The sequence below is a fragment of the Oncorhynchus mykiss genome, chromosome 9 (genome assembly GCF_013265735.2).
Source record: "Oncorhynchus mykiss isolate Arlee chromosome 9, USDA_OmykA_1.1, whole genome shotgun sequence".
Classification (NCBI taxonomy): Eukaryota; Metazoa; Chordata; class Actinopteri; order Salmoniformes; family Salmonidae; genus Oncorhynchus; species Oncorhynchus mykiss.
Genome location: NC_048573.1, coordinates 77,176,662 through 77,200,863, shown reverse-complemented (window position 1 = coordinate 77,200,863; position 24,202 = coordinate 77,176,662). Strand labels below are relative to the sequence as shown.

Genomic DNA, 24,202 nt, shown 5'->3' with positions numbered 1-24,202 from the left:
CATTCACTATCAGATAGTACAGTAGATTACAGTAGAGACACGATGACCTACAGACAGACAGCATTCACTATCAGATAGTACAGTAGATTACAGTAGAGACACGATGACCTACAGACAGACAGCATTCACTATCAGATAGTACAGTAGATTACAGTAGAGACACAATGACCTACAGACAGACAGCATTCACTATCAGATAGTACAGGAGAGACACGATGACCTACAGACAGACAGCATTCACTATCAGATAGTACAGTAGAGACACGATGACCTACAGACAGACAGCATTCACTATCAGATAGTACAGTAGATTACAGTAGAGACACGATGACCTACAGACAGACAGCATTCACTATCAGATAGTACAGTAGAGACACGATGACCTACAGACAGACAGCATCAGTACTTATAAAGGACTGTGTGTTTGTGTGGTGTGTGTGCTGTGTGTATGTGTGGTGTGTGTGTTGTGTGTATGTGTGGTGTGTGTGTTGTGTGTATGTGTGGTGTGTGTTGTTTGTGTGGTGTGTGTGTTGTGTGTTGTGTGTGTATGTGTGGTGTGTGTTGTTTGTGTGGTGTGTCTGTTGTGTGTGTGTGTTGTGTGTGTGTTCTGTGTGTGTGTGTGTATGTGTGGTGTGTGTGTTCTCTGTGTGTGTGTGTATGTGTGTATGTGTGGTGTGTGTTCTCTGTGTATGTGTGTGTGTGTGTGTATGTGTGGTGTGTGTGTTCTGTGTGTGTGTGTATGTGTGGTGTGTGTGTTCCCTGTGTGTGTGTGTATGTGTGGTGTGTGTGTTCTGTGTGTGTGTGTGTGTGTGTATGTGTGGTGTGTATGTTCTGTGTGTGTGTGTATATGTGTGGTGTGTATGTGTGGTGTGTGTGTTCTCTGTGTGTGTGTGTATGTGTGGTGTGTATGTGTGGTGTGTGTGTTCTCTGTGTGTGTGTATATGTATGTGTGGTGTGTGTGTTCTGTGTGTGTGTGTGTGTGTGTATGTGTGTGTGTATGTATGTGTGTGTGTATATACCTGGTCGTAGTATTTGTTGATGTACTTATACAACTCAAGCAGAGCCACCAGACTGTTCATGTCTGATCCAAAACTCTGAAAAGTCAAACACGGAAACACAATGTTACAATCTACTGGTTACCAGTACTGTACATTACAACAACATGACTCTATAATAATCTCAGAGTAGAGTAGAGCTGGGTTGAGTAGAGTGGACAGGAGAGGAGAGGAGAGGGAGGAGGGTAGAGGAGAGGAGAGGACGAGGGAGGAGGCCAGAGGAGAGGACGAGGGAGGAGGGCAGAGGAGAGGAGAGGACGAGGGAGGAGGGTAGAGAGGGTAGAGGAGAGGAGAGGACGAATGAGGAGGGTAGAGGAGAGGAGAGGACGAATGAGGAGGGTAGAGGAGAGGAGAGGACGAATGAGGAGGGTAGAGGAGAGGAGAGGACGAGGGAGGAGGGTAGAGGAGAGGAGAGGACGAGGGAGGAGGGTAGAGGAGAGGAGAGGACGAGGGAGGAGGGTAGAGAGGGTAGAGGAGAGGAGAGGACGAGGGAGGAGGGTAGAGAGGGTAGAGGAGAGGACGAGGGAGGAGGGTAGAGAGGGTAGAGGAGAGGAGAGGACGAGGGAGGAGGGTAGAGAGGGTAGAGGAGAGGACGAGGGAGGAGGGCAGAGGAGAGGACGAATGAGGAGGGTAGAGGAGAGGAGAGGACGAGGGAGGAGGGAGGAGGAGAGGACGAGGGAGGAGGGCAGAGGAGAGGACGAGGGAGGAGGGTAGAGGAGAGGACGAGGGAGGAGGGCAGAGGAGAGGACGAGGGAGGAGGGTAGAGGAGAGGACGAGGGAGGAGGGCAGAGGAGAGGACGAGGGAGGAGGGTAGAGGAGAGGACGAGGGAGGAGGAGAGGAGAGGACGAGGGAGGAGGGCAGAGGAGAGGAGAGGACGAGGGAGGAGGGTAGAGGAGAGGACGAGGGAGGAGGAGAGGACGAATGAGGAGGGTAGAGGAGAGGAGAGGACGAGGGAGGAGGGTAGAGGAGAGGACGAGGTAGGAGGGTAGAGAGGGTAGAGGAGAGGACGAATGAGGAGGGTAGAGGAGAGGAGAGGACGAGGGAGGAGGGTAGAGAGGGTAGAGGAGAGGACGAATGAGGAGGGTAGAGGAGAGGAGAGGACGAGGGAGGAGGGTAGAGAGGGTAGAGGAGAGGACGAATGAGGAGGGTAGAGGAGAGGAGAGGACGAATGAGGAGGGTAGAGGAGAGGAGAGGACGAGGGAGGAGGGTAGAGGAGAGGACGAGGGAGGAGGGTAGAGAGGGTAGAGGATAGGACGAGGGTAGAGGAGAGGACGAGGGAGGAGGGTAGAGGAGAGGACGAGGGAGGAGGGTAGAGAGGGGAGAGGAGAGGACGAGGGAGGAGGTTAGAGGAGAGGAGAGGACGAGGGAGGAGGGAGGAGGAGAGGACGAGGGAGGAGGGTAGAGGAGAGGACGAGGGAGGAGGGTAGAGAGGGTAGAGGAGAGAGTTTAAATCTCCACTCACCCCAGACAGCTCCGTTAGAGTAGAGTTCATCTCTTGGTAACAGCCAGATGCTGCACTGTGGATGTCACTGTAGTACCTGGAACAATACCCACAGAACACTGTAATACCTGGAACAATACCCACAGAACACACTGTAATACCTGGAACAATACCCACAGAACACTGTAATACCTGGAACAACACCCACAGAACACTGTAATACCTGGAACAATACCCACAGAACACTGTAATACCTGGAACAATACCCACAGAACACTGTAATACCTGGAACAATACCCACAGAACACTGTAATACCTGGAACAATACCCACAGAACACTGTAATACCTGGAACAACACCCACAGAACACTGTAATACCTGGAACAACACCCACAGAACACTGTAATACCTGGAACAACACCCACAGAACACTGTAATACCTGGAACAACACCCACAGAACACTGTAATACCTGGAACAACACCCACAGAACACTGTAATACCTGGAACAACACCCACAGAACAATACCCACTGTAATACCTGGAACAACACCCACAGAACAATACCCACTGTAATACCTGGAACAACACCCACAGAACACACTGTAATACCTGGAACAATACCCACAGAACACTGTAATACCTAGCTCCAATAACTAGCTCCAATAACCAGCTCCAATAACCAGCTCCAATAACCAGCTCCAATAACCAGCTCCAATAACCTAACTCCAATAACCAGCTCCAATAACCAGCTCCAATAACCTAGCTCCAATAACCAGCTCCAATAACCTAGCTCCAATAACCTAGCTCCAATAACCAGCTCCAATAGCCTAGCTCCAATAACCTAGCTCCAATAACCAGCTCCAATAACCTAGCTCCAATAACCTAACTCCAATAACCAGCTCCAATAACCAGCTCCAATAACCAGCTCCAATAACCTAGCTCCAATAACCTAGCTCCAATAACCTAGCTCCAATAACCAGCTCCAATAACCTAGCTCCAATAACCAGCTCCAATAACCTAGCTCCAATAACCTAACTCCAATAACCAGCTCCAATAACCAGCTCCAATAACCAGCTCCAATAACCAGCTCCAATAACCTAGCTCCAATAACCAGCTCCAATAACCTAGCTCCAATAACCTAGCTCCAATAACCTAGCTCCAATAACCAGCTCCAATAACCCAGCTCCAATAACCAGCTCCAATAACCAGCTCCAATAACCAGCTCCAATAACCTAGCTCCAATAACCTAGCTCCAATAACCTAGCTCCAATAACCTAGCTCCAATAACCTAGCTCCAATAACTAGCTCCAATAACCAGCTCCAATAACCTAGCTCCAATAACCTAGCTCCAATAACCAGCTCCAATAACCAGCTCCAATAACCCAGCTCCAATAACCAGCTCCAATAACCAGCTCCAATAACCAGCTCCAATAACCTAGCTCCAATAACCAGCTCCAATAACCTAGCTCCAATAACCTAGCTCCAATAACCAGCTCCAATAACCAGCTCCAATAACCCAGCTCCAATAACCAGCTCCAATAACCAGCTCCAATAACCCAGCTCCAATAACCAGCTCCAATAACCAGCTCCAATAACCTAGCTCCAATAACCAGCTCCAATAACCTAGCTCCAATAACCTAGCTCCAATTACCAGCTCCAATAACCAGCTCCAATAACCAGCTCCAATAACCAGCTCCAATAACCAGCTCCAATAACCCAGCTCCAATAACCAGCTCCAATAACCAGCTCCAATAACCTAGCTCCAATAACCAGCTCCAATAACCTAGCTCCAATAACCTAGCTCCAATAACCTAGCTCCAATAACCAGCTCCAATAACCAGCTCCAATAACCCAGCTCCAATAACCAGCTCCAATAACCAGCTCCAATAACCTAGCTCCAATAACCAGCTCCAATAACCTAGCTCCAATAACCTAGCTCCAATAACCTAGCTCCAATAACCAGCTCCAATAACTAGCTCCAATAACCCAGCTCCAATAACCAGCTCCAATAACCAGCTCCAATAACCCAGCTCCAATAACCAGCTCCAATAACCAGCTCCAATAACCTAGCTCCAATAACCAGCTCCAATAACCTAGCTCCAATAACCTAGCTCCAATAACCAGCTCCAATAACCAGCTCCAATAACCAGCTCCAATAACCAGCTCCAATAACCTAGCTCCAATAACCAGCTCCAATAACCAGCTCCAATAGCTCCTGAGTAAGAATTATAATAATGCCTGAATGGAGAGTTTTTCTATTGATTCATTATGAATGTCTGTCTCACCTCTCAACCAGCTGCTTGTATCTGGGGATCTCTCTGGCGTAGAGCAGCTTGTTCACTGGAGAGTCCTGTTGGCAGGAAATCAACATCACCACGTTAAGAGAGATTATGTTTGTCAAAAACAAAACGGCCATCGTCATCATCATCATCGTCGTCATACTAAACGACACAAAGTCTCCTGTTCCTCGGCATTATCCACTCTGAACAGAAATGATGAGGACCTACGAGATCTCCTGTCCTGACCCCCAATCAATGATTACTGATTCCCTCTAAATGACAAATTCATTCATTCAAATGAATAAATAAACAAATACAAGCGGATTGTGTTTTATTTATTTAATAAAATGACAGACCCAAGGTCCAAACTAAACTCTGCTCCATACCGCAATTATTAACAACCCAGATATTGGGGCGGCAGGGTAGCCTAGTGGTTAGAGTGTAGAGGTGGCAGGTAGCCTAGTGGTTAGAGTGTAGGGGCGGCAGGTAGCCTAGTGGTTAGAGTGTAGAGGCGGCAGGTAGCCTAGTGGTTAGAGTGTAGAGGAGGCAGGTAGCCTAGTGGTTAGAGTGTAGAGGAGGCAGGTAGTCTAGTGGTTAGAGTGTAGAGGAGGCAGGGTAGCCTAGTGGTTAGAGTGTAGAGGAGGCAGGTAGTCTAGTGGTTAGAGTGTAGAGGAGGCAGGGTAGCCTAGTGGTTAGAGTGTAGAGGAGGCAGGTAGTCTAGTGGTTAGAGTGTAGGGGCGGCAGGTAGCCTAGTGGTTAGAGTGTAGGGGTGGCAGGTAGCCTAGTGGTTAGAGTGTAGGGGGGCAGGTAGCCTAGTGGTTAGAGTGTAGAGGCGGCAGGTAGCCTAGTGGTTAGAGTGTAGAGGAGGCAGGGTAGCCTAGTGGTTAGAGTGTAGAGGAGGCAGGTAGTCTAGTGGTTAGAGTGTAGGGGCGGCAGGTAGCCTAGTAGTTAGAGTGTAGGGGTGGCAGGTAGCCTAGTGGTTAGAGTGTAGGGGGGCAGGTAGCCTAGTGGTTAGAGTGTAGAGGCGGCAGGTAGCCTAGTGGTTAGAGTGTAGAGGAGGCAGGTAGCCTAGTGGTTAGAGTGTAGAGGAGGCAGGTAGTCTAGTGGTTAGAGTGTAGGGGAGGCAGGTAGTCTAGTGGTTAGAGTGTAGAGGAGCCAGGGTAGCCTAGTGGTTAGAGTGTAGAGGAGGCAGGTAGTCTAGTGGTTAGAGTGTAGGGGAGGCAGGTAGTCTAGTGGTTAGAGTGTAGAGGAGGCAGGGTAGCCTAGTGGTTAGAGTGTAGAGGCGGCAGGGTAGCCTAGTGGTTAGAGTGTGGAGGGGGCAGGTAGTCTAGTGGTTAGAGTGTAGAGGCGGCAGGGTAGCCTAGTGGTTAGAGTGTAGAGGCGGCAGGGTAGCCTAGTGGTTAGAGTGTAGAGGCGGCAGGGTAGCCTAGTGGTTAGAGTGTAGGGGCGGCAGGTAGCCTAGTGGTTAGAGGGTAGAGGCGGCAGGTAGCCTAGTGGTTAGAGTGTAGGGGCGGCAGGTAGCCTAGTGGTTAGAGTGTAGGGGCGGCAGGTAGCCTAGTGGTTAGAGTGTAGGGGGGGCAGGTAGCCTAGTGGTTAGAGTGTAGGGGTGGCAGGTAGCCTAGTGGTTAGAGTGTAGGGGCGGCAGGTAGCCTAGTGGTTAGAGGGTAGAGGCGGCAGGTAACCTAGTGGTTAGAGTGTGGGGGCGGCAGGTAGCCTAGTGGTTAGAGTGTAGGGGCGGCAGGTAGACTAGTGGTTAGAGTGTAGGGGGGGCAGGTAGCCTAGTGGTTAGAGTGTAGGGGTGGCAGGTAGCCTAGTGGTTAGAGTGTAGGGGCGGCAGGTAGCCTAGTGGTTAGAGTGTAGAGGTGGCAGGTAGCCTAGTGGTTAGAGTGTAGGGGGGCAGGTAGCCTAGTGGTTAGAGTGTGGAGGCGGCAGGGTAGCCTAGTGGTTAGAGTGTAGGGTGGCAGGTAGCCTAGTGGTTAGAGTGTAGACGTGGCAGGTAGCCTAGTGGTTAGAGTGTAGACGTGGCAGGTAGCCTAGTGGTTAGAGTGTGGAGGCGGCAGGGTAGCCTAGTGGTTAGAGTGTAGGGGGGCAGGTAGCCTAGTGGTTAGAGTGTGGAGGCGGCAGGGTAGCCTAGTGGTTAGAGTGTAGGGGAGGCAGGTAGACTAGTGGTTAGAGTGTAGGGGGGCAGGTAGCCTAGTGGTTAGAGTGTAGGGGGGCAGGTAGCCTAGTGGTTAGAGTGTGGAGGCGGCAGGGTAGCCTAGTGGTTAGAGTGTAGGGGAGGCAGGTAGACTAGTGGTTAGAGTGTAGGGGGGCAGGTAGCCTAGTGGTTAGAGTGTAGAGGTAGCAGGGTAGCCTAGTGGTTAGAGTGTGGAGGCGGCAGGGTAGCCTAGTGGTTAGAGGGTAGAGGCGGCAGGTAGCCTAGTGGTTAGAGTGTAGAGGCGGCAGGGTAGCCTAGTGGTTAGAGTGTAGAGGCGGCAGGGTAGCCTAGTGGTTAGAGCGTTGGACTAGTAAACGAAAGGTTGCAAGTTCAAATCCCCGAGCTAACGAGGTAAAAATCTGTCGTTCTGCCTCTGAACAGTCAGTTAACCCACTGTTCCTAGGCCGTCATTGTAAATAAGAATTTGTTCTTAACTGACTTGCCTGGTTAAATAAAGGTAAAATAAAAAAATATTGGATCAGGATTGCTGGAAGCTGGCTTGATAAAAGGCATAGGCAGACTAAATTAATTATTTATTTGTTGATAAGATTTTATCATTTGAGCAGATGGTTGATAAATATCGACTCCCAAAGCAGGACTTCTTCCACTTCCTTCAAGTAAGACATATTTTAAAGACCACCACCTTGATTGGCAACCCTGATGGTTTTTTTCCCCCTCACAAAGGAAAATGTCTGTAAATGGTGATTATGATCCTTTCAGGTCCTTTTCTACCGTAGACAAACAGAGAATTGTCTGTTACTATTGACGAGGAGATGTGTGAGGACATTTGGAGATATGCAAAAACAATATCTCTATGTAATCGTACTAGAGAATCCAGTTCAGAATAATACTACAGATTGCATACATCCCCATATCACAGACATGTTTTCAGCTCCTCTTCCTCTTCTCCTCAGTGTCTTAAATGTCAGACTGATACAGGCACCCTAACACATTGTTTATGGTCATGTACCAAAATACTAAGATACTGGTCTGGTGTTCTGCAAGAAATTGAAAAGATCCTAGGGGTTGATCTAGAATTGGAGCCATCTTCTTTACTGTTAGGTCTCCCTAGTAGGCATGTTACTTCTGTGTGCAAGAGGAGTCTTTACAACATCCTAACCTTCGCAGCGAGGGGAAAAACCTCCTCTTTTTAAAAAAATGTTAAAACATTTTTTATTAACTAGGCAAGTCAGTTAAGAACAAATTATTATTTACAATGACGGTCTCTACCCCGACCAAACCCGGACGACGCAATTGTGCCCCACCACACGGGACAATCACGGCCGAATGTGATACAGCCTGGATTCGAACCAGGTACTGTCGTGACACCTCTTGCACTGAGATGCTGCGCTGCGCGGTGGATTAATGACAAGGTCCCTTCTATTAAGGATTGGCATAAGATACTATTTGAATGGGTGCCTCTGGAATATCTGACATGTACATTACATTCTACAACAGATCAGTTCTACAAAGTGTGGGAACCTTATTTAAATGACCTAGAAAATGATTTATCAGCTATTCTGCTGCAAGGATTTAGAATTGTCACGCCCTGACCATAGAGAGCCCTCGGGGTTCTCCATGGTGTAATAGGTCAGGGGCGTGACTAGGGGGGTTTTCTAGGTGTTATGTTTCTATGTTGGTGTGTGTGTGTATGGTTCCCGATTGGAGGCAGCTGATAATCGTTACCTCTAATTGGGGATCATACTTAGTGTGTCCCTTTTTTCCCACCTGTGATGTGGGATATTGTTTTGTATAGTGCCTATGTGCGCTACGTATGGTTCATTATTTGTTGTTTTGGGAAGTTTAATAACTATGTGGAACTCTACTCACGCTGCTGCGCCTTGGGGCCCAGACACACAGAAACACAACACCTAGAAAACCTCCCTAGTCACGCCCTGACCTATTACACCATAGAAAACCTAGAGGGCTCTCTATGGTCAGGACGTGACTAGAATGATGGTTGTTTACTTGTCTCAGGATTACACTTTATGTTCCAAGGGTTGGACCCAACTCCTTTTTTAAACTGAGCTTTTATGTGTTTAATATCTGTCTTTTTTTGTTTTATTTTCTTTGTTCTCTCTTAATAGAAAGAAAATTTGTGACATTTCTATAAAAATACTATTTAAAAAAATAAATAAAATGACTGACCCGTCCGACTTTGTGTTCGGAGGTGGTGCAGGAGTCGATGAACGTCTGCGCGATGACAGAGAGGACGGCGTCCACGCTATCGGTCACCTGGACGTCAAACACAAACTGAGGGTTCTTCAGGATGTTGACCCAGAACCTCAGAGGCAGGCTGGAGGAAAGGGAGGGAGGAGAGGTGGTTATCCAGGGAAACGTCAGTCCTTTACGGAAGAAAATACAATGACAGTGTTGAAGAATATCACGTCGTTGATCACCGACAGAAGACGGAATTATAACAACCAGCAGTTATTCAGGACGCAAGGTGATCGGTCAGTCTGCTCAGTCAGTCTGCTCAGTCAGTCTGCTCAGTCAGTCTGCTCAGTCAGTCTGCTCAGTCAGTCTGCTCAGTCAGTCTGCTCAGTCAGTCTGCTCAGTCAGTCTGCTCAGTCAGTCTGCTCAGTCACTGATTGCAAGGCAGTCAATCTCAGAAACGACCATTGAAAGTCTCACACTCTTCTAATTTTCAGTGAACTTTTATAATAGAAGACAGAAGACTTTCATTTGATTAAGTTATATGTTCTGTTAGACAGCAGCTTACCAAAAGCTGCTTCTTTTAAAAATGTATTTACAGTGGCTTGTGAAAGTATTCATTTTCCTATTTTGTTGCCTTACAACCTGGAATTAAAATGATTTTTTTGGGTGGGTTTGTATCATTTGATTTACACAACATGCCCACCACTTTGAAGATGCAAAATATTTTTTCTTGGGAAACAAACATGAAATAAGACCAAAAAAAGAAGAACATTTGAGCGTGCATAACTATAAACAGCCCAAAGGCAATACTTTGTAGAGTCACCTTTTGCAGCAATTACAGCTGCAAGTCTCTTGGGGTATGTCTCTATAACCTTGACACATCTAGCCACTGGGATTTTTGCCCATTCTTCAAGGAAAAACTGCTCCAGCTCCTTCAAGTTGGATGGGTTCCGCTGGTGTACAGCAATCTTTAAGTCATACCACAGATCCTCAATTAGATTGAGGTCTGGGCTTTGACTAGGCCATTCCAAGACATTTAAATGTTTCCCCTTAAACCACTGCTTTAGCAGTATGCTTAGGGTCACTGTCCTGCTGGAAGGTGAACCTCTGTCCCAGTCTTAAATCTCTGGAAGACAAACTGTTTCCCTCAAGAATTTCCCTGCATTTAGCGCCATCCATCATTCCTTCAATTCTTACCAGTTTCTCAGTTCCTGCCGATGAAAAACGTCCCCACAGCATGATGCTGCCACCACCGTGCTTCACTGTGGGGGATGGTGTTCTTGGAGTGATGAGAGGTGTTGGGTTTGCGCCAGACATAGCATTTTCCTTGATGTCCAAAAAGCTCAATTTTAGTCTCATCTGACCAGAGTACCTTCTTCCATATGTTTGGGGAGTCTCCCACATACCTTTTGGTGAACACCAAACATGTTTGCTTATTTTTTTCTTTAAGCAATGGATTTGTTCTGGCCACTCTTCCCAGCCCAGCTCTGTGAAGTGTACAGGTTAAAGTGGACAGATACTCCAATCTCCGCTGTGGAGCTTTGCAGCTCCTTCAGGGTTATCTTTGGTCTCTTTGTTGCCTCTCTGATTAATTCCTTCCTTGCCTGGTCAGTGAGTTTTGGTGGGGAGCCCTCTCTTAGCAGGTTTGTTGTGGTGCCATATTCTTTCCATTTTTTAATTATGGATTTAATGGTACTCTGTGTCAAAGTTTGGGATATTTTTTTATAACCCAACCCTGATCTGTACTTCTCCACAACTTTGTCCCCGACCTGTTTGGAGAGCTCCTTGGTCTTCATGGTGCCGCTTGCTTGGTGGTGCCCCTTGCTTAATGGTGTTGCAGACTCTGGTGCCTTTCAGAACAGGTGTATGTATATACACTGAGATCATGTGACACTTAGATTGCACAAAGGTGGACTTTATTTAACTAATTATGTGACTTCTGAAGGTAATTGGTTGCACCAGATCTTATTTAGGGGCTTCATAGTAAAGGGTGTGAATACATATACACTCACCACTTCCCCGTTTTACATTTTTTAGCATTTTTTTAAACAATATATATTTTTTCATTTCACTTCACCGATTTGGACTACTTTGTGTGTGTCTATTACATGAAATTCAAATAAAAACCCATATAAATTACAGGTTGTAATGCAACAAAATAGGAAAAAACACCAAGGGGGATGAATACTTTTGCAAAGCACTGTAGACTTTACAGAAAGAAAAAACCAGGACCCAGTGACTGACTGGGCCCGTTGGACCTCTTGAAGAACAATAAGCATCAATCAGTCAATGGTTGTCTGACTGACCTGTTGGTCTCCCTGAAGAACAATAAGCATCAATCAGTCAATGGTTGTCTGACTGACCTGTTGGTCTTCCAGATGTGCACGGTCTCGGGGTCGTCGATGCCGTGTTTCTCCGCCATGTCATCCAGGAAGTCAAAGAAGAAGCGCACAGCGATGGGAGGAGGGCGCTTGGTGTTGAGGATGGCTACGAACACATCGTCGACAAACTTCTGCAGCGTACCCTGGAGGGGAGAGAGACACAGCAGCTGGGTATATAAACTTTACCAGCTACATATCTATATAGCATCTACATTCAAACAGTATGCGTAATACAGTATGTAACTGGCATAGCCTTGGTCTGTTCCCTCTGTGTGTGTGTGTGTGTGTGTGTGTGTGTGTGTGTGTGTGTGTACCTACCTTCATAGATAGTAGTCGTGTCAGGTATATCTCTGGTATGGCCTTGGCCCTCTCCCTCTCTCTCATGCTGCTCTTCCTGTGTTTGGGGATCTCTGGTTCCTCGTTGGACTTCACCAGGTGCCACAGCCTCAGCCCCTCCTCCCCCTCCCCCTCCCCCTCCAACATGGGTGTCTCTACGGAGCGCACAGAGGGACACACTTCCAGGTCACACTTCAATTGAAATGGCACTGTATTCCCTAAAACTAGTGTCCTACCAAGGGGTATAGGGTGCCATTTTGGACAGGGGGAAACATATCCCTTATACTATAGTAGTACATCTCTTTGATATATGAACAGGGTGACATTTTGGAAACAGTTCTTACATAGTATTAAACAGGCTATATAGTATTATAACAGGCTATATAGTATTATAACAGGCTATATAGTATTATAACAGGCTATATAGTATTATAACAGGCTATATAGTATTAAACAGGCTATATAGTATTATAACAGGCTATATAGTATTATAACAGGCTATATAGTATTATAACAGGCTATATTGTATTATAACAGGCTATATAGTATTATAACAGGCTATATAGTATTATAACAGGCTATATAGTATTATAACAGGCTATATAGTATTAAACAGGCTATATAGTATTAAACAGGCTATATAGTATTATAACAGGCTATATAGTATTATAACAGGCTATATAGTAGTATAACAGGCTATATAGTATTATAACAGGCTATATAGTAGTATAACAGGCTATATAGTATTATAACAGGCTATATAGTATTATAACAGGCTATATAGTATTATAACAGGCTATATAGTATTATAACAGGCTATATAGTATTAAACAGGCTATATAGTATTAAACAGGCTATATAGTATTATAACAGGCTATATTGTATTATAACAGGCTATATTGTATTATAACAGGCTATATAGTATTATAACAGGCTATATAGTATTATAACAGGCTATATAGTATTATAACAGGCTATATAGTATTAAACAGGCTATATAGTATTAAACAGGCTATATAGTATTATAACAGGCTATATAGTATTATAACAGGCTATATAGTAGTATAACAGGCTATATAGTATTATAACAGGCTATATAGTAGTATAACAGGCTATATAGTATTATAACAGGCTATATAGTATTATAACAGGCTATATAGTATTATAACAGGCTATATAGTATTAAACAGGCTATATAGTATTATAACAGGCTATATAGTATTAAACAGGCTATATAGTATTATAACAGGCTATATAGTATTATAACAGGCTATATAGTATTAAACAGGCTATATAGTATTATAACAGGCTATATAGTATTAAACAGGCTATATAGTATTAAACAGGCTATATAGTATTATAACAGGCTATATAGTATTATAACAGGCTATATAGTATTATAACAGGCTATATAGTATTATAACAGGCTATATAGTATTATAACAGGCTATATAGTATTATAACAGGCTATATAGTATTAAACAGCCTATATAGTATTATAACAGGCTATATAGTATTATAACAGGCTATATAGTATTATAACAGGCTATATAGTATTATAACAGGCTATATAGTATTAAACAGGCTATATAGTATTATAACAGGCTATATAGTATTATAACAGGCTATATAGTATTATAACAGGCTATATAGTATTAAACAGGCTATATAGTATTATAACAGGCTATATAGTATTATAACAGGCTATATAGTATTATAACAGGCTATATAGTATTATAACAGGCTATATAGTATTAAACAGGCTATATAGTATTAAACAGGCTATATAGTATTATAACAGGCTATATAGTAGTATAACAGGCTATATAGTATTAAACAGGCTATATAGTATTATAACAGGCTATATAGTATTATAACAGGCTATATAGTATTAAACAGGCTATATAGTATTATAACAGGCTATATAGTATTATAACAGGCTATATAGTATTATAACAGGCTATATAGTATTATAACAGGCTATATAGTATTATAACAGGCTATATTGTAGTATAACAGGCTATATAGTATTATAACAGGCTATATAGTATTATAACAGGCTATATAGTATGTTCTATAGTAGTATAACAGGTTCTATGGTATAACAGGTTCTATAGTATAACAGGTTCTATAGTATAACAGGTTCTACAGTATAACAGGTTGTATAGTATAACAGGTTATATGGTATAACAGGTTCTATAGTAGTATAACAGGTTGTATAGTATAACAGGTTCTACAGTATAACAGGTTGTATAGTATAACAGGTTATATGGTATAACAGGTTCTATAGTAGTATAACAGGTTGTATAGTATAACAGGTTCTATAGTATAACAGGTTCTATAGTATAACAGGTTCTACAGTATAACAGGTTCTACAGTATAACAGGTTCTACAGTATAACAGGTTCTATAGTATAACAGGTTATATGGTATAACAGGTTCTATAGTATAACAGGTTCTATAGTATAACAGGTTCTACAGTATAACAGGTTCTATAGTATAACAGGTTCTATAGTATAACAGGTTCTATAGTAGTATAACAGGTTCTATAGTATAACAGGTTCTATAGTATAACAGGTTATATGGTATAACAGGTTCTATGGTATAACAGGTTCTATGGTATAACAGGTTCTATAGTATAACAGGTTCTATAGTAGTATAACAGGTTCTACGGTATAACAGGTTCTACAGTATAACAGGTTCTATAGTATAACAGGTTCTATAGTATAACAGGTTCTATAGTATAACAGGTTCTATGGTATAACAGGTTCTATAGTATAACAGGTTCTATAGTATAACAGGTTCTATAGTATAACAGGTTCTATAGTATAACAGGTTCTATGGTATAACAGGTTCTATGGTATAACAGGTTCTATGGTATAACAGGTTCTATAGTATAACAGGTTCTATGGTATAACAGGTTCTATGGTATAACAGGTTCTATGGTATAACAGGTTCTATGGTATAACAGGTTCTATAGTATAACAGGTTCTATAGTAGTATAACAGGTTCTACGGTATAACAGGTTCTACAGTATAACAGGTTCTATAGTATAACAGGTTCTATAGTATAACAGGTTCTATAGTATAACAGGTTATATGGTATAACAGGTTCTATGGTATAACAGGTTCTATGGTATAACAGGTTCTATAGTATAACAGGTTCTATAGTAGTATAACAGGTTCTATAGTATAACAGGTTCTATAGTAGTATAACAGGTTCTACGGTATAACAGGTTCTATAGTATAACATGTTCTATATAGTATAACAGGTTCTATAGTATAACAGGTTCTATAGTAGTATAACAGGTTCTATAGTAGTATAACAGGTTCTATATTAGTATAACAGGTTCTATATTAGTATAACAGGTTCTATATTAGTATAACAGGTTCTATAGTAGTATAACAGGTTCTATAGTATAACAGGTTCTATAGTATAACAGGTTCTATAGTATAACAGGTTCTATATTAGTATAACAGGTTATATGGTATAACAGGTTCTATAGTATAACAGGTTCTATAGTATAACAGGTTGTATAGTATAACAGGTTATATGGTATAACAGGTTCTATAGTATAACAGGTTCTATAGTATAACAGGTTCTACAGTATAACAGGTTCTATAGTATAACAGGTTCTATAGTATAACAGGTTATATGGTATAACAGGTTCTATAGTATAACAGGTTCTATAGTATAACAGGTTCTATAGTATAACAGGTTCTATAGTATAACAGGTTATATGGTATAACAGGTTCTATGGTATAACAGGTTCTATGGTATAACAGGTTCTATAGTATAACAGGTTCTATAGTAGTATAACAGGTTCTACGGTATAACAGGTTCTACAGTATAACAGGTTCTATAGTATAACAGGTTCTATAGTATAACAGGTTATATGGTATAACAGGTTCTATGGTATAACAGGTTCTATGGTATAACAGGTTCTATAGTATAACAGGTTCTATAGTAGTATAACAGGTTCTATAGTATAACAGGTTCTATAGTAGTATAACAGGTTCTACGGTATAACAGGTTCTATAGTATAACATGTTCTATATAGTATAACAGGTTCTATAGTATAACAGGTTCTATAGTAGTATAACAGGTTCTATAGTAGTATAACAGGTTCTATATTAGTATAACAGGTTCTATATTAGTATAACAGGTTCTATATTAGTATAACAGGTTCTATAGTAGTATAACAGGTTCTATAGTATAACAGGTTCTATAGTATAACAGGTTCTATAGTATAACAGGTTCTATAGTAGTATAACAGGTTCTATAGTAGTATAACAGGTTCTATGGTATAACAGGTTCTATAGTATAACATGTTCTATAGTAGTATAACATGTTCTATTGTAGTATAACAGGTTCTATAGTATAACAGGTTCTATAGTATAACAGGTTCTATAGTAGTATAACAGGTTATATAGTAGTATAACACGTTCTATAGTAGTATAACAGGTTATATAGTAGTATAACAGGTTCTATAGTATAACAGGTTCTATAGTATAACAGGTTCTATAGTAGTATAACAGGTTCTATAGTAGTATAACAGGTTATATGGTATAACAGGTTCTATAGTAGTATAACAGGTTCTATAGTATAACAGGTTCTATAGTATAACAGGTTCTATAGTAGTATAACAGGTTCTATAGTATAACAGGTTCTATAGTATAACAGGTTCTATAGTAGTATAACAGGTTCTATAGTAGTATAACAGGTTCTATAGTAGTATAACAGGTTCTATAGTAGTATAACAGGTTCTATAGTATAACAGGTTCTGTAGTATAACAGGTTCCGTAGTATAACAGGTTCTGTAGTATAACAGGTTCCATAGTATAACAGGTTCTATAGTAGTATAACAGGTTCTATAGTATAACAGGTTCTATAGTATTATAACAGGTTCTATAGTAGTATAACAGGTTATATAGTAGTATAACAGGTTCTATAGTAGTATAACAGGTTCTATAGTAGTATAACAGGTTCTATAGTAGTATAACAGGTTCTATAGTATAACAGGTTCTATAGTAGTATAACAGGTTCTATAGTATAACAGGTTCTATAGTAGTATCACAGGTTCTATAGTAGTATAACAGGTTCTATAGTATAACAGGTTCTATAGTAGTATAACAGGTTCTATAGTAGTATAACAGGTTCTATAGTATAACAGGTTCTGTAGTATAACAGGTTCCGTAGTATAACAGGTTCTGTAGTATAACAGGTTCCATAGTATAACAGGTTCTATAGTAGTATAACAGGTTCTATAGTATAACAGGTTCTATAGTAGTATAACAGGTTCTATAGTAGTATAACAGGTTATATAGTAGTATAACAGGTTCTATAGTAGTATAACAGGTTCTATAGTAGTATAACAGGTTCTATAGTAGTATAACAGGTTCTATATTAGTATAACAGGTGCTATAGTATAACAGGTTCTATAGTAGTATAACAGGTTCTATAGTATAACAGGTTCTATATTAGTATAACAGGTTCTATAGTATAACAGGTGCTATAGTATAACAGGTTCTATATTAGTATAACAGGTTCTATAGTATAACAGGTTCTATATTAGTATAACAGGTTCTATAGTAGTATAACAGGTTCTATAGTAGTATAACAGGTTCTATAGTATAACAGGTTCTATAGTAGTATAACAGGTTCTATAGTAGTATAACAGGTTCTATAGTAGTATAACAGGTTCTATAGTATAACAGGTTCTACAGTATAACAGGTTCTATAGTATAACATGTTCTATAGTAGTATAACAGGTTCTATAGTAGTATAACAGGTTCTATAGTATAACAGGTTCTATAGTAGTATAACAGGTTCTATAGTATAACAGGTTCTATAGTAGTATAACAGGTTCTATAGTAGTATAACAGGTTCTATAGTATAACATGTTCTATAGTAGTATAACAGGTTCTATAGTAGTATAACAGGTTCTATAGTAGTATAACAGGTTCTATAGTAGTATAACAGGTTATATAGTAGTATAACAGGTTCTATAGTATAACAGGTTCTATAGTATAACAGGTTCTATAGTAGTATAACAGGTTCTATAGTAGTATAACAGGTTCTATAGTAGTATAACAGGTTCTATAGTATAACAGGTTCTATAGTATAACAGGTTCTATAGTAGTATAACAGGTTCTATAGTAGTATAACATGTTCTATAGTAGTATAACAGGTTCTATAGTATAACAGGTTCTATAGTGGTATAACAGGTTCTATAGTATAACAGGTTCTATAGTAGTATAACAGGTTCTATAATAACAGGTTCTATAGTATAACAGGTTCTATAATAACAGGTTCTATAGTATAACAGGTTCTATAGTATAACAGGTTCTATAATAACAGGTTCTATAGTATAACAGGTTCTATAGTATAACAGGTTCTATAGTAGTATAACAGGTTCTATAATAACAGGTTCTATAGTATAACAGGTTCTATAATAACAGGTTCTATAGTATAACAGGTTCTATAGTATAACAGGTTCTATAATAACAGGTTCTATAGTATAACAGGTTCTATAATAACAGGTTCTACAGTAATATAACAGTGTTTACTCTCTCCAGTCTGGTAGACCTGGTGAATCCCCACGACAGCAGCTGATCTGGGGATCAGAGCCACTGTAGCTCCGTCTGGCACCTGAGGAGAGAAAACACCAAAAGCTATCAACATCCAAGCCGTGTTCAGTGGGGAACACATCAGCACAAGGGTTAGTGTTTCTGATTGGATAAGACAGGCTCTCCACCTTCCAGTTGTTTCCTGTTTTGTGCCTACTGAACACCACTCTGCACTCCTACTGAACACCACTCTGCACTCCTACTGAACATCACTCTGCACTCCTACTGAACACCACTCTGCACTCCTGCTGAACACCACTCTGCACTCCTACTGAACACCACTCTGCACTCCTACTGAACACCACTCTGCACTCCTACTGAACACCACTCTGCACTCCTACTGAACAAGACTCTGCACTCCTACTGAACATCACTCTGCACTCCTACTGAACATCACTCTGCACTCCTACTGAACACCACTCTGCACTCCTGCTGAACACCACTCTGCACTCCTACTGAACACCACTCTGCACTCCTACTGAACACCACTCTGCACTCCTACTGAACACCACTCTGCACACCACTCTGCACTCCTACTGAACAAGACTCTGCACTCCTACTGAACACCACTCTGCACTCCTACTGAACACCACTCTGCACTCCTACTGAACACCACTCTGCACTCCTACTGAACACCACTCTGCACTCCTACTGAACATCACTCTGCACTCCTACTGAACACCACTCTGCACACCACTCTGCACTCCTACTGAACAAGACTCTGCACTCCTACTGAACACCACTCTGCACTCCTACTGAACACCACTCTGCACTCCTGCTGAACACCACTCTGCACTCCTGCTGAACACCACTCTGCACTCCTACTGAACACCACTCTGCACTCCTACTGAACACCACTCTGCACTCCTGCTGAACACCACTCTGCACTCCTGCTGAACACCACTATAGTGGTCTCTGTGTGTAGTGGTGGTTGTATAGTGGTCTCTGTGTGTAGTGGATGTGTGTGTGTGTGTGTGTGTGTGTGTGTGTGGTACCTTGTAGTGCTGCAGAGTGTTGAGTTTCTTCCAGCGCCCCTGGACGATCGCTGTGACGTCATCGTCTGACAGTGTCAGGTGACCCGCCTGTCCCGAGCGCCATTCTGACGAGACAAATCATATATGTTGTCTGAATGCTGCAAGACTGGGTTGAACCCGGGTTGTCTGAATGCTACAAGACTGGGTTGAACCCGGGTTGTCTGAATGCTGCAAGACTGGGTTGAACCCAGGTTGTCTGAATGCTGCAAGACTGGGTTGAACCCAGGTTGTCTGAATGCTGCAAGACTGGGTTGAACCCGGTTTGCCTGAATGCTACAAGACTGGGTTGAACCCAGGTTGTCTGAATGCTGCAAGACTGGGTTGAACCCGGGTTGTCTGAATGCTACAAGACTGGGTTGAACCCGGGTTGTCTGAATGCTGCAAGACTGGGTTGAACCCAGGTTGTCTGAATGCTGCAAGACTGGGTTGAACCCAGGTTGTCTGAATGCTGCAAGACTGGGTTGAACCCGGGTTGTCTGAATGCTACAAGACTGGGTTGAACCCAGGTTGTCTGAATGCTGCAAGACTGGGTTGAACCCGGGTTGTCTGAATGCTACAAGACTGAGTTGAACCCGGGTTGTCTGAATGCTGCAAGACTGGGTTGAACCCGGGTTGCCTGAATGCTACAAGACTGAGTTAGCTAACACATGTCAGGCCTCAGGTAAATGTGTTTATTACCCGAGTGTGGTTTCAAATAAATATCGGTTTGCACTTTGGGCTGCAAAGCGTTGAACGAAAGGTGCTTTACCAACTAAATGGGTTCATTATTCCTTACATTGGTTCTGGAAACCACTGCACTGGTCTATTCCTTACCCAGGCCTCTATTCCTTACCCAGGCCTCTCTTCCTTACCCAGGCCTCTAGTCCTTACCCAGGCCTCTCTTCCTTACCCAGGACTCTATTCCTTACCCAGGCCTCTCTTCCTTACCCAGGCCTCTATTCCTTACCCAGGCCTCTATTCCTTACCCAGGCCTCTATTCCTTACCCAGGCCTCTATTCCTTACCCAGGCCTCTATTTTTTACCCAGGTCTCTGTTCCTTACCCAGGCCTCTGTTCCTTACCCAGGTCTCTGTTCCTTACCCAGGTCTAGTGAGTCTGCAGCAGGTCTCTGTGAGAAGGGAGCTCCTTTATAGATCTGGTCTAGGATCTTGTCTTTGACCTGTGTGATGGTGTCGGTGTCCAACACCTTGACGGGACACGGCTGCACCTCCACACCACTCTTCACCATCACCGTCAGAGTCTGACCAGGGGAGAGAGGAGGGGTGACGATGTCAACACACAAACCAAGGAAACTAAGGTAGGCTCAGAAACTTGATATCAAACAGCAGGGTAGTAAAGAGTTGGAAGAGGAGAGAGAGACAGAGAGAGAGAGAGAGAGAGAGAGAGAGAGAGAGAGCAGAGAGAGACAGAGAGAGAGAGCAGAGACAGAGAGAGCAGAGACAGAGAGAGCAGAGAGAGAGAGAGCAGAGAGAGAGAGAGAGAGAGAGGAAGAGTAGAGAGAGAGAGAGGAAGAGTAGAGAGAGAGAGAGAGAGAGGGAGGGAGAGAGAGCGAGAGAGAGAGAGAGGAAGAGGAAGAGTAGAGAGAGAGAGAGAGAGGGAGAGAGAGAGAGAGAGAGGGAGGGAGAGAGAGCGAGAGAGAGAGGAAGAGTAGAGAGAGAGAGAGCAGAGGAAGAGTAGAGAGAGAGCAGAGAGAGAGAAAGAGAGAGAGAGAGAAAGAGAGAGAGAGAGAGAAAGAGAGAGAGAGAGAGAGAGAGAGAGAGAGAGAGAGAGAGAGAGAGAGAGAGAGAGAGAGAGAGAGAGAGAGAGAGAGAGAGAGAGAGAGAGAGAGAGAGAGAGAGAGAGAGAGAGAGAGAGCGAGAGAGAGAGAGAGAGGAAGAGTAGAGAGAGAGAGAGAGAGAGAGAGAGAGAGAGAGAATACCATCACAAGACCTTACTTTAAACCAAAACAATACGCAAGAAAAACTCATCTTCCTAGAAAACACAATTAAAAACAACCAGAACCCAACTGACTAACAAATGACTGAGAATGAACTTTGGAAGAAAAGCCTTAAAGACACCTGAAAGGTGTCCCTGACAGCATCAGGAATTAAATAAACTTATTCTAACTATTCAACCTGGTTTTGGAGAGTGGCTGCTTCCCTGATACACTACACGGCCAAAAGTATGTGGACACCCCTTCAAATGAGTGGATTCGGCTATTTCAGCCACACCCGTTGCTGACAGGTGGATAAAATCGGGCACACACCCATGCAATCTCCATAGACAAACATCGGTGGTAGAATGGCCCATACTGAAAAGCTCTGTGACTTTCATCGTGGCACCGTCATAGGATGACAACCTTTCCAACAAGGTAGTTCATCACATTTCTGCCCTGTTAACACTGCACTATAAGTGCTTTTGTTATTGTGAAGTAGAAAAGTATAGGAGCAACAACGGCTCAGCCGCGAAGTGGTAGGCCACACAAGCTCACAGAACGGGACCGCCGAGTGCTGAAGCGCGTAAAAATCATCTGTCCTCGGGTGCAACGCTCACTACCGAGTTCCAAACTGCCTCTGGAAGCAACGTCAGCATAATAACTACTAGTCGGAATGGGTTTTATTTGCGTGTTTTGTTGATTTTCCATATGGCTTTTGATTCCATATGGATGATGGATTATATTACAGAACCCTCCAAAGCGGCGTTGGGGGTAAAATATACCACATCTAAAAACACATGTAGTATTAAACTGAAAAATAAAAGAACAGAGTTCTTTGCACAAGGGGGGCGAGGAGTGAGAACGTCTACTTCAACAAACTAGCAGTGTTGTTGGACAGGTCTGTAGCCCCTCCTGCTCTACCCAGATGACCCTACTGTCACCAACAGATCAGGGACAACTTAACATTCTTCGGGAATAAAGAATCAACTGGACAACAAACAGAATCAGAGCAGCAGACAGTCCTTCAAATAGGAAATACCATGGTTGAACATGTCCAATGGTCCCAGCTACATGGGACTAACAATCAGTGCCTCTGGTGGATTTGGTCTGGCAGTGAATTAACTAAAAGAAAAAGCCCAGAGACAGAGAGACAGAGAGAGAGACAGAGAGAGAGACAGAGAGACAGAGACAGAGAGAGAGACAGAGAGAGAGACAGAGAGACAGAGACAGAGAGAGAGACAGAGAGAGAGACAGAGAGAGAGACAGAGAGACAGAGACAGAGAGAGAGTAGAGAGGAGAGAGGGAGAGCTTGGCTGAGACATACGATAGAGCAGTAGTCGATGTCCTCTCTCAGTAGATGGCTGTCGTTCAGGGTGCGCTTGGCCTTCCCCGTCACAGCGTCTACTGGTCCCTTATCCACTTGGTACTTGATGGCTCTGTACAGCATATACAGGGGCTCCCCAGCCACCTCCTACAGGGGTACACAGACACAGACACACACACAGTAGGAGAGTCAGATACACACGTTCATGGGAAAAATGGGGACGTCAGAAAATGTGTACAAAATGGAGACATTTAGCTCCGCGTGCGCTCACACACACACACACACGCACGCACGCACACACGCACGCAAACACGCACACACGCAAACACACACAAGCACACGCAGACAGACAGACAGACAGACAGACAGACAGACAGACAGAAAAACACAGACACACGCACGCGCAGACACACACACATCTGTACCTTGAGGAAGGAGTAGAGACAGATGGACATCCAGTTGGTTAGCATCTTCTCCACCACCGTCTCCGTCCTGACAGACAGACAGACAGAGAGAAAGACAGATAGACAGGCAGAATGACAGGCGGACAGAGAGACAGAGAGGCAGAATGACAGGCAGAACAGAGAGAAAGAGAGGCAGACAGACAGACAGACAGGCGGACAGAGAGACAGAGAGGCAGACAGACAGGCGGACAGAGAGACAGAGAGGCAGACAGACAGGCGGACAGAGAGAAAGAGAAGTTGTAAGTCATGGTGGACAGTATTATTCTTGATGACGAGGGTAGTAGTCATGGTGGACAGTATTATTCTTGATGACGAGGAGGGTAGTAGTCATGGTGGACAGTATTATTCTTGATGACGAGGAGGGTAGTAGTCATGGTGGACAGTGTTATTCTTGATGAGGAGGGTAGTAGTCATGGTGGACAGTATTATTCTTGATGACGAGGAGGGTAGTAGTCATGGTGGACAGTATTATTCTTGATGACGAGGGTAGTAGTCATGGTGGACAGTATTATTCTTGATGACGAGGAGGGTAGTAGTCATGGTGGACAGTATTATTCTTGATGACGAGGGTAGTAGTCATGGTGGACAGTATTATTCTTGATGACGAGGGTAGTAGTCATGGTGGACAGTATTATTCTTGATGAGGAGGGTAGTAGTCATGGTGGACAGTATTATTCTTGATGACGAGGGTAGTAGTCATGGTGGACAGTATTATTCTTGATGACGAGGGTAGTAGTCATGGTGGACAGTATTATTCTTGATGACGAGGGTAGTAGTCATGGTGGACAGTATTATTCTTGATGACGAGGGTAGTAGTCATGGTGGACAGTATTATTCTTGATGACGAGGGTAGTAGTCATGGTGGACAGTATTATTCTTGATGAGGAGGGTAGTAGTCATGGTGGACAGTATTATTCTTGATGACGAGGGTAGTAGTCATGGTGGACAGTATTATTCTTGATGACGAGGGTAGAAGTCATGGTGGACAG

The 24,202-nt window shown here is 43.0% G+C and overlaps 1 protein-coding gene across 7 annotated transcripts in view; it reads right to left on the bottom strand.

Moving 5' to 3' along the window:
- plxnb3 (plexin B3) overlaps positions 1 to 24,202 on the bottom strand; it is a 308,336-nt gene that overhangs the window by 7,341 nt on the left and 276,793 nt on the right. For all 7 annotated transcript variants that reach the window (XR_005053403.1, XR_005053402.1, XR_005053404.1 and 4 more), the window contains exons 26-36: positions 23,175 to 23,241; positions 22,750 to 22,896; positions 20,591 to 20,750; positions 19,473 to 19,576; positions 18,418 to 18,499; positions 11,832 to 12,004; positions 11,496 to 11,656; positions 9,124 to 9,271; positions 4,785 to 4,849; positions 2,519 to 2,594; positions 1,020 to 1,094 (exon numbers count right to left, since the gene is read on the bottom strand). Coding sequence is in view for 2 of the 7 variants with exons in the window: in XM_036989101.1 (XP_036844996.1) it covers positions 1,020 to 1,094; positions 2,519 to 2,594; positions 4,785 to 4,849; positions 9,124 to 9,271; positions 11,496 to 11,656; positions 11,832 to 12,004; positions 18,418 to 18,499; positions 19,473 to 19,576; positions 20,591 to 20,750; positions 22,750 to 22,896; positions 23,175 to 23,241 (1,258 nt within the window). In the remaining 5 variants the exon portion in view is untranslated. The remainder of the gene's footprint in view (positions 1 to 1,019; positions 1,095 to 2,518; positions 2,595 to 4,784; positions 4,850 to 9,123; positions 9,272 to 11,495; positions 11,657 to 11,831; positions 12,005 to 18,417; positions 18,500 to 19,472; positions 19,577 to 20,590; positions 20,751 to 22,749; positions 22,897 to 23,174; positions 23,242 to 24,202) is intronic.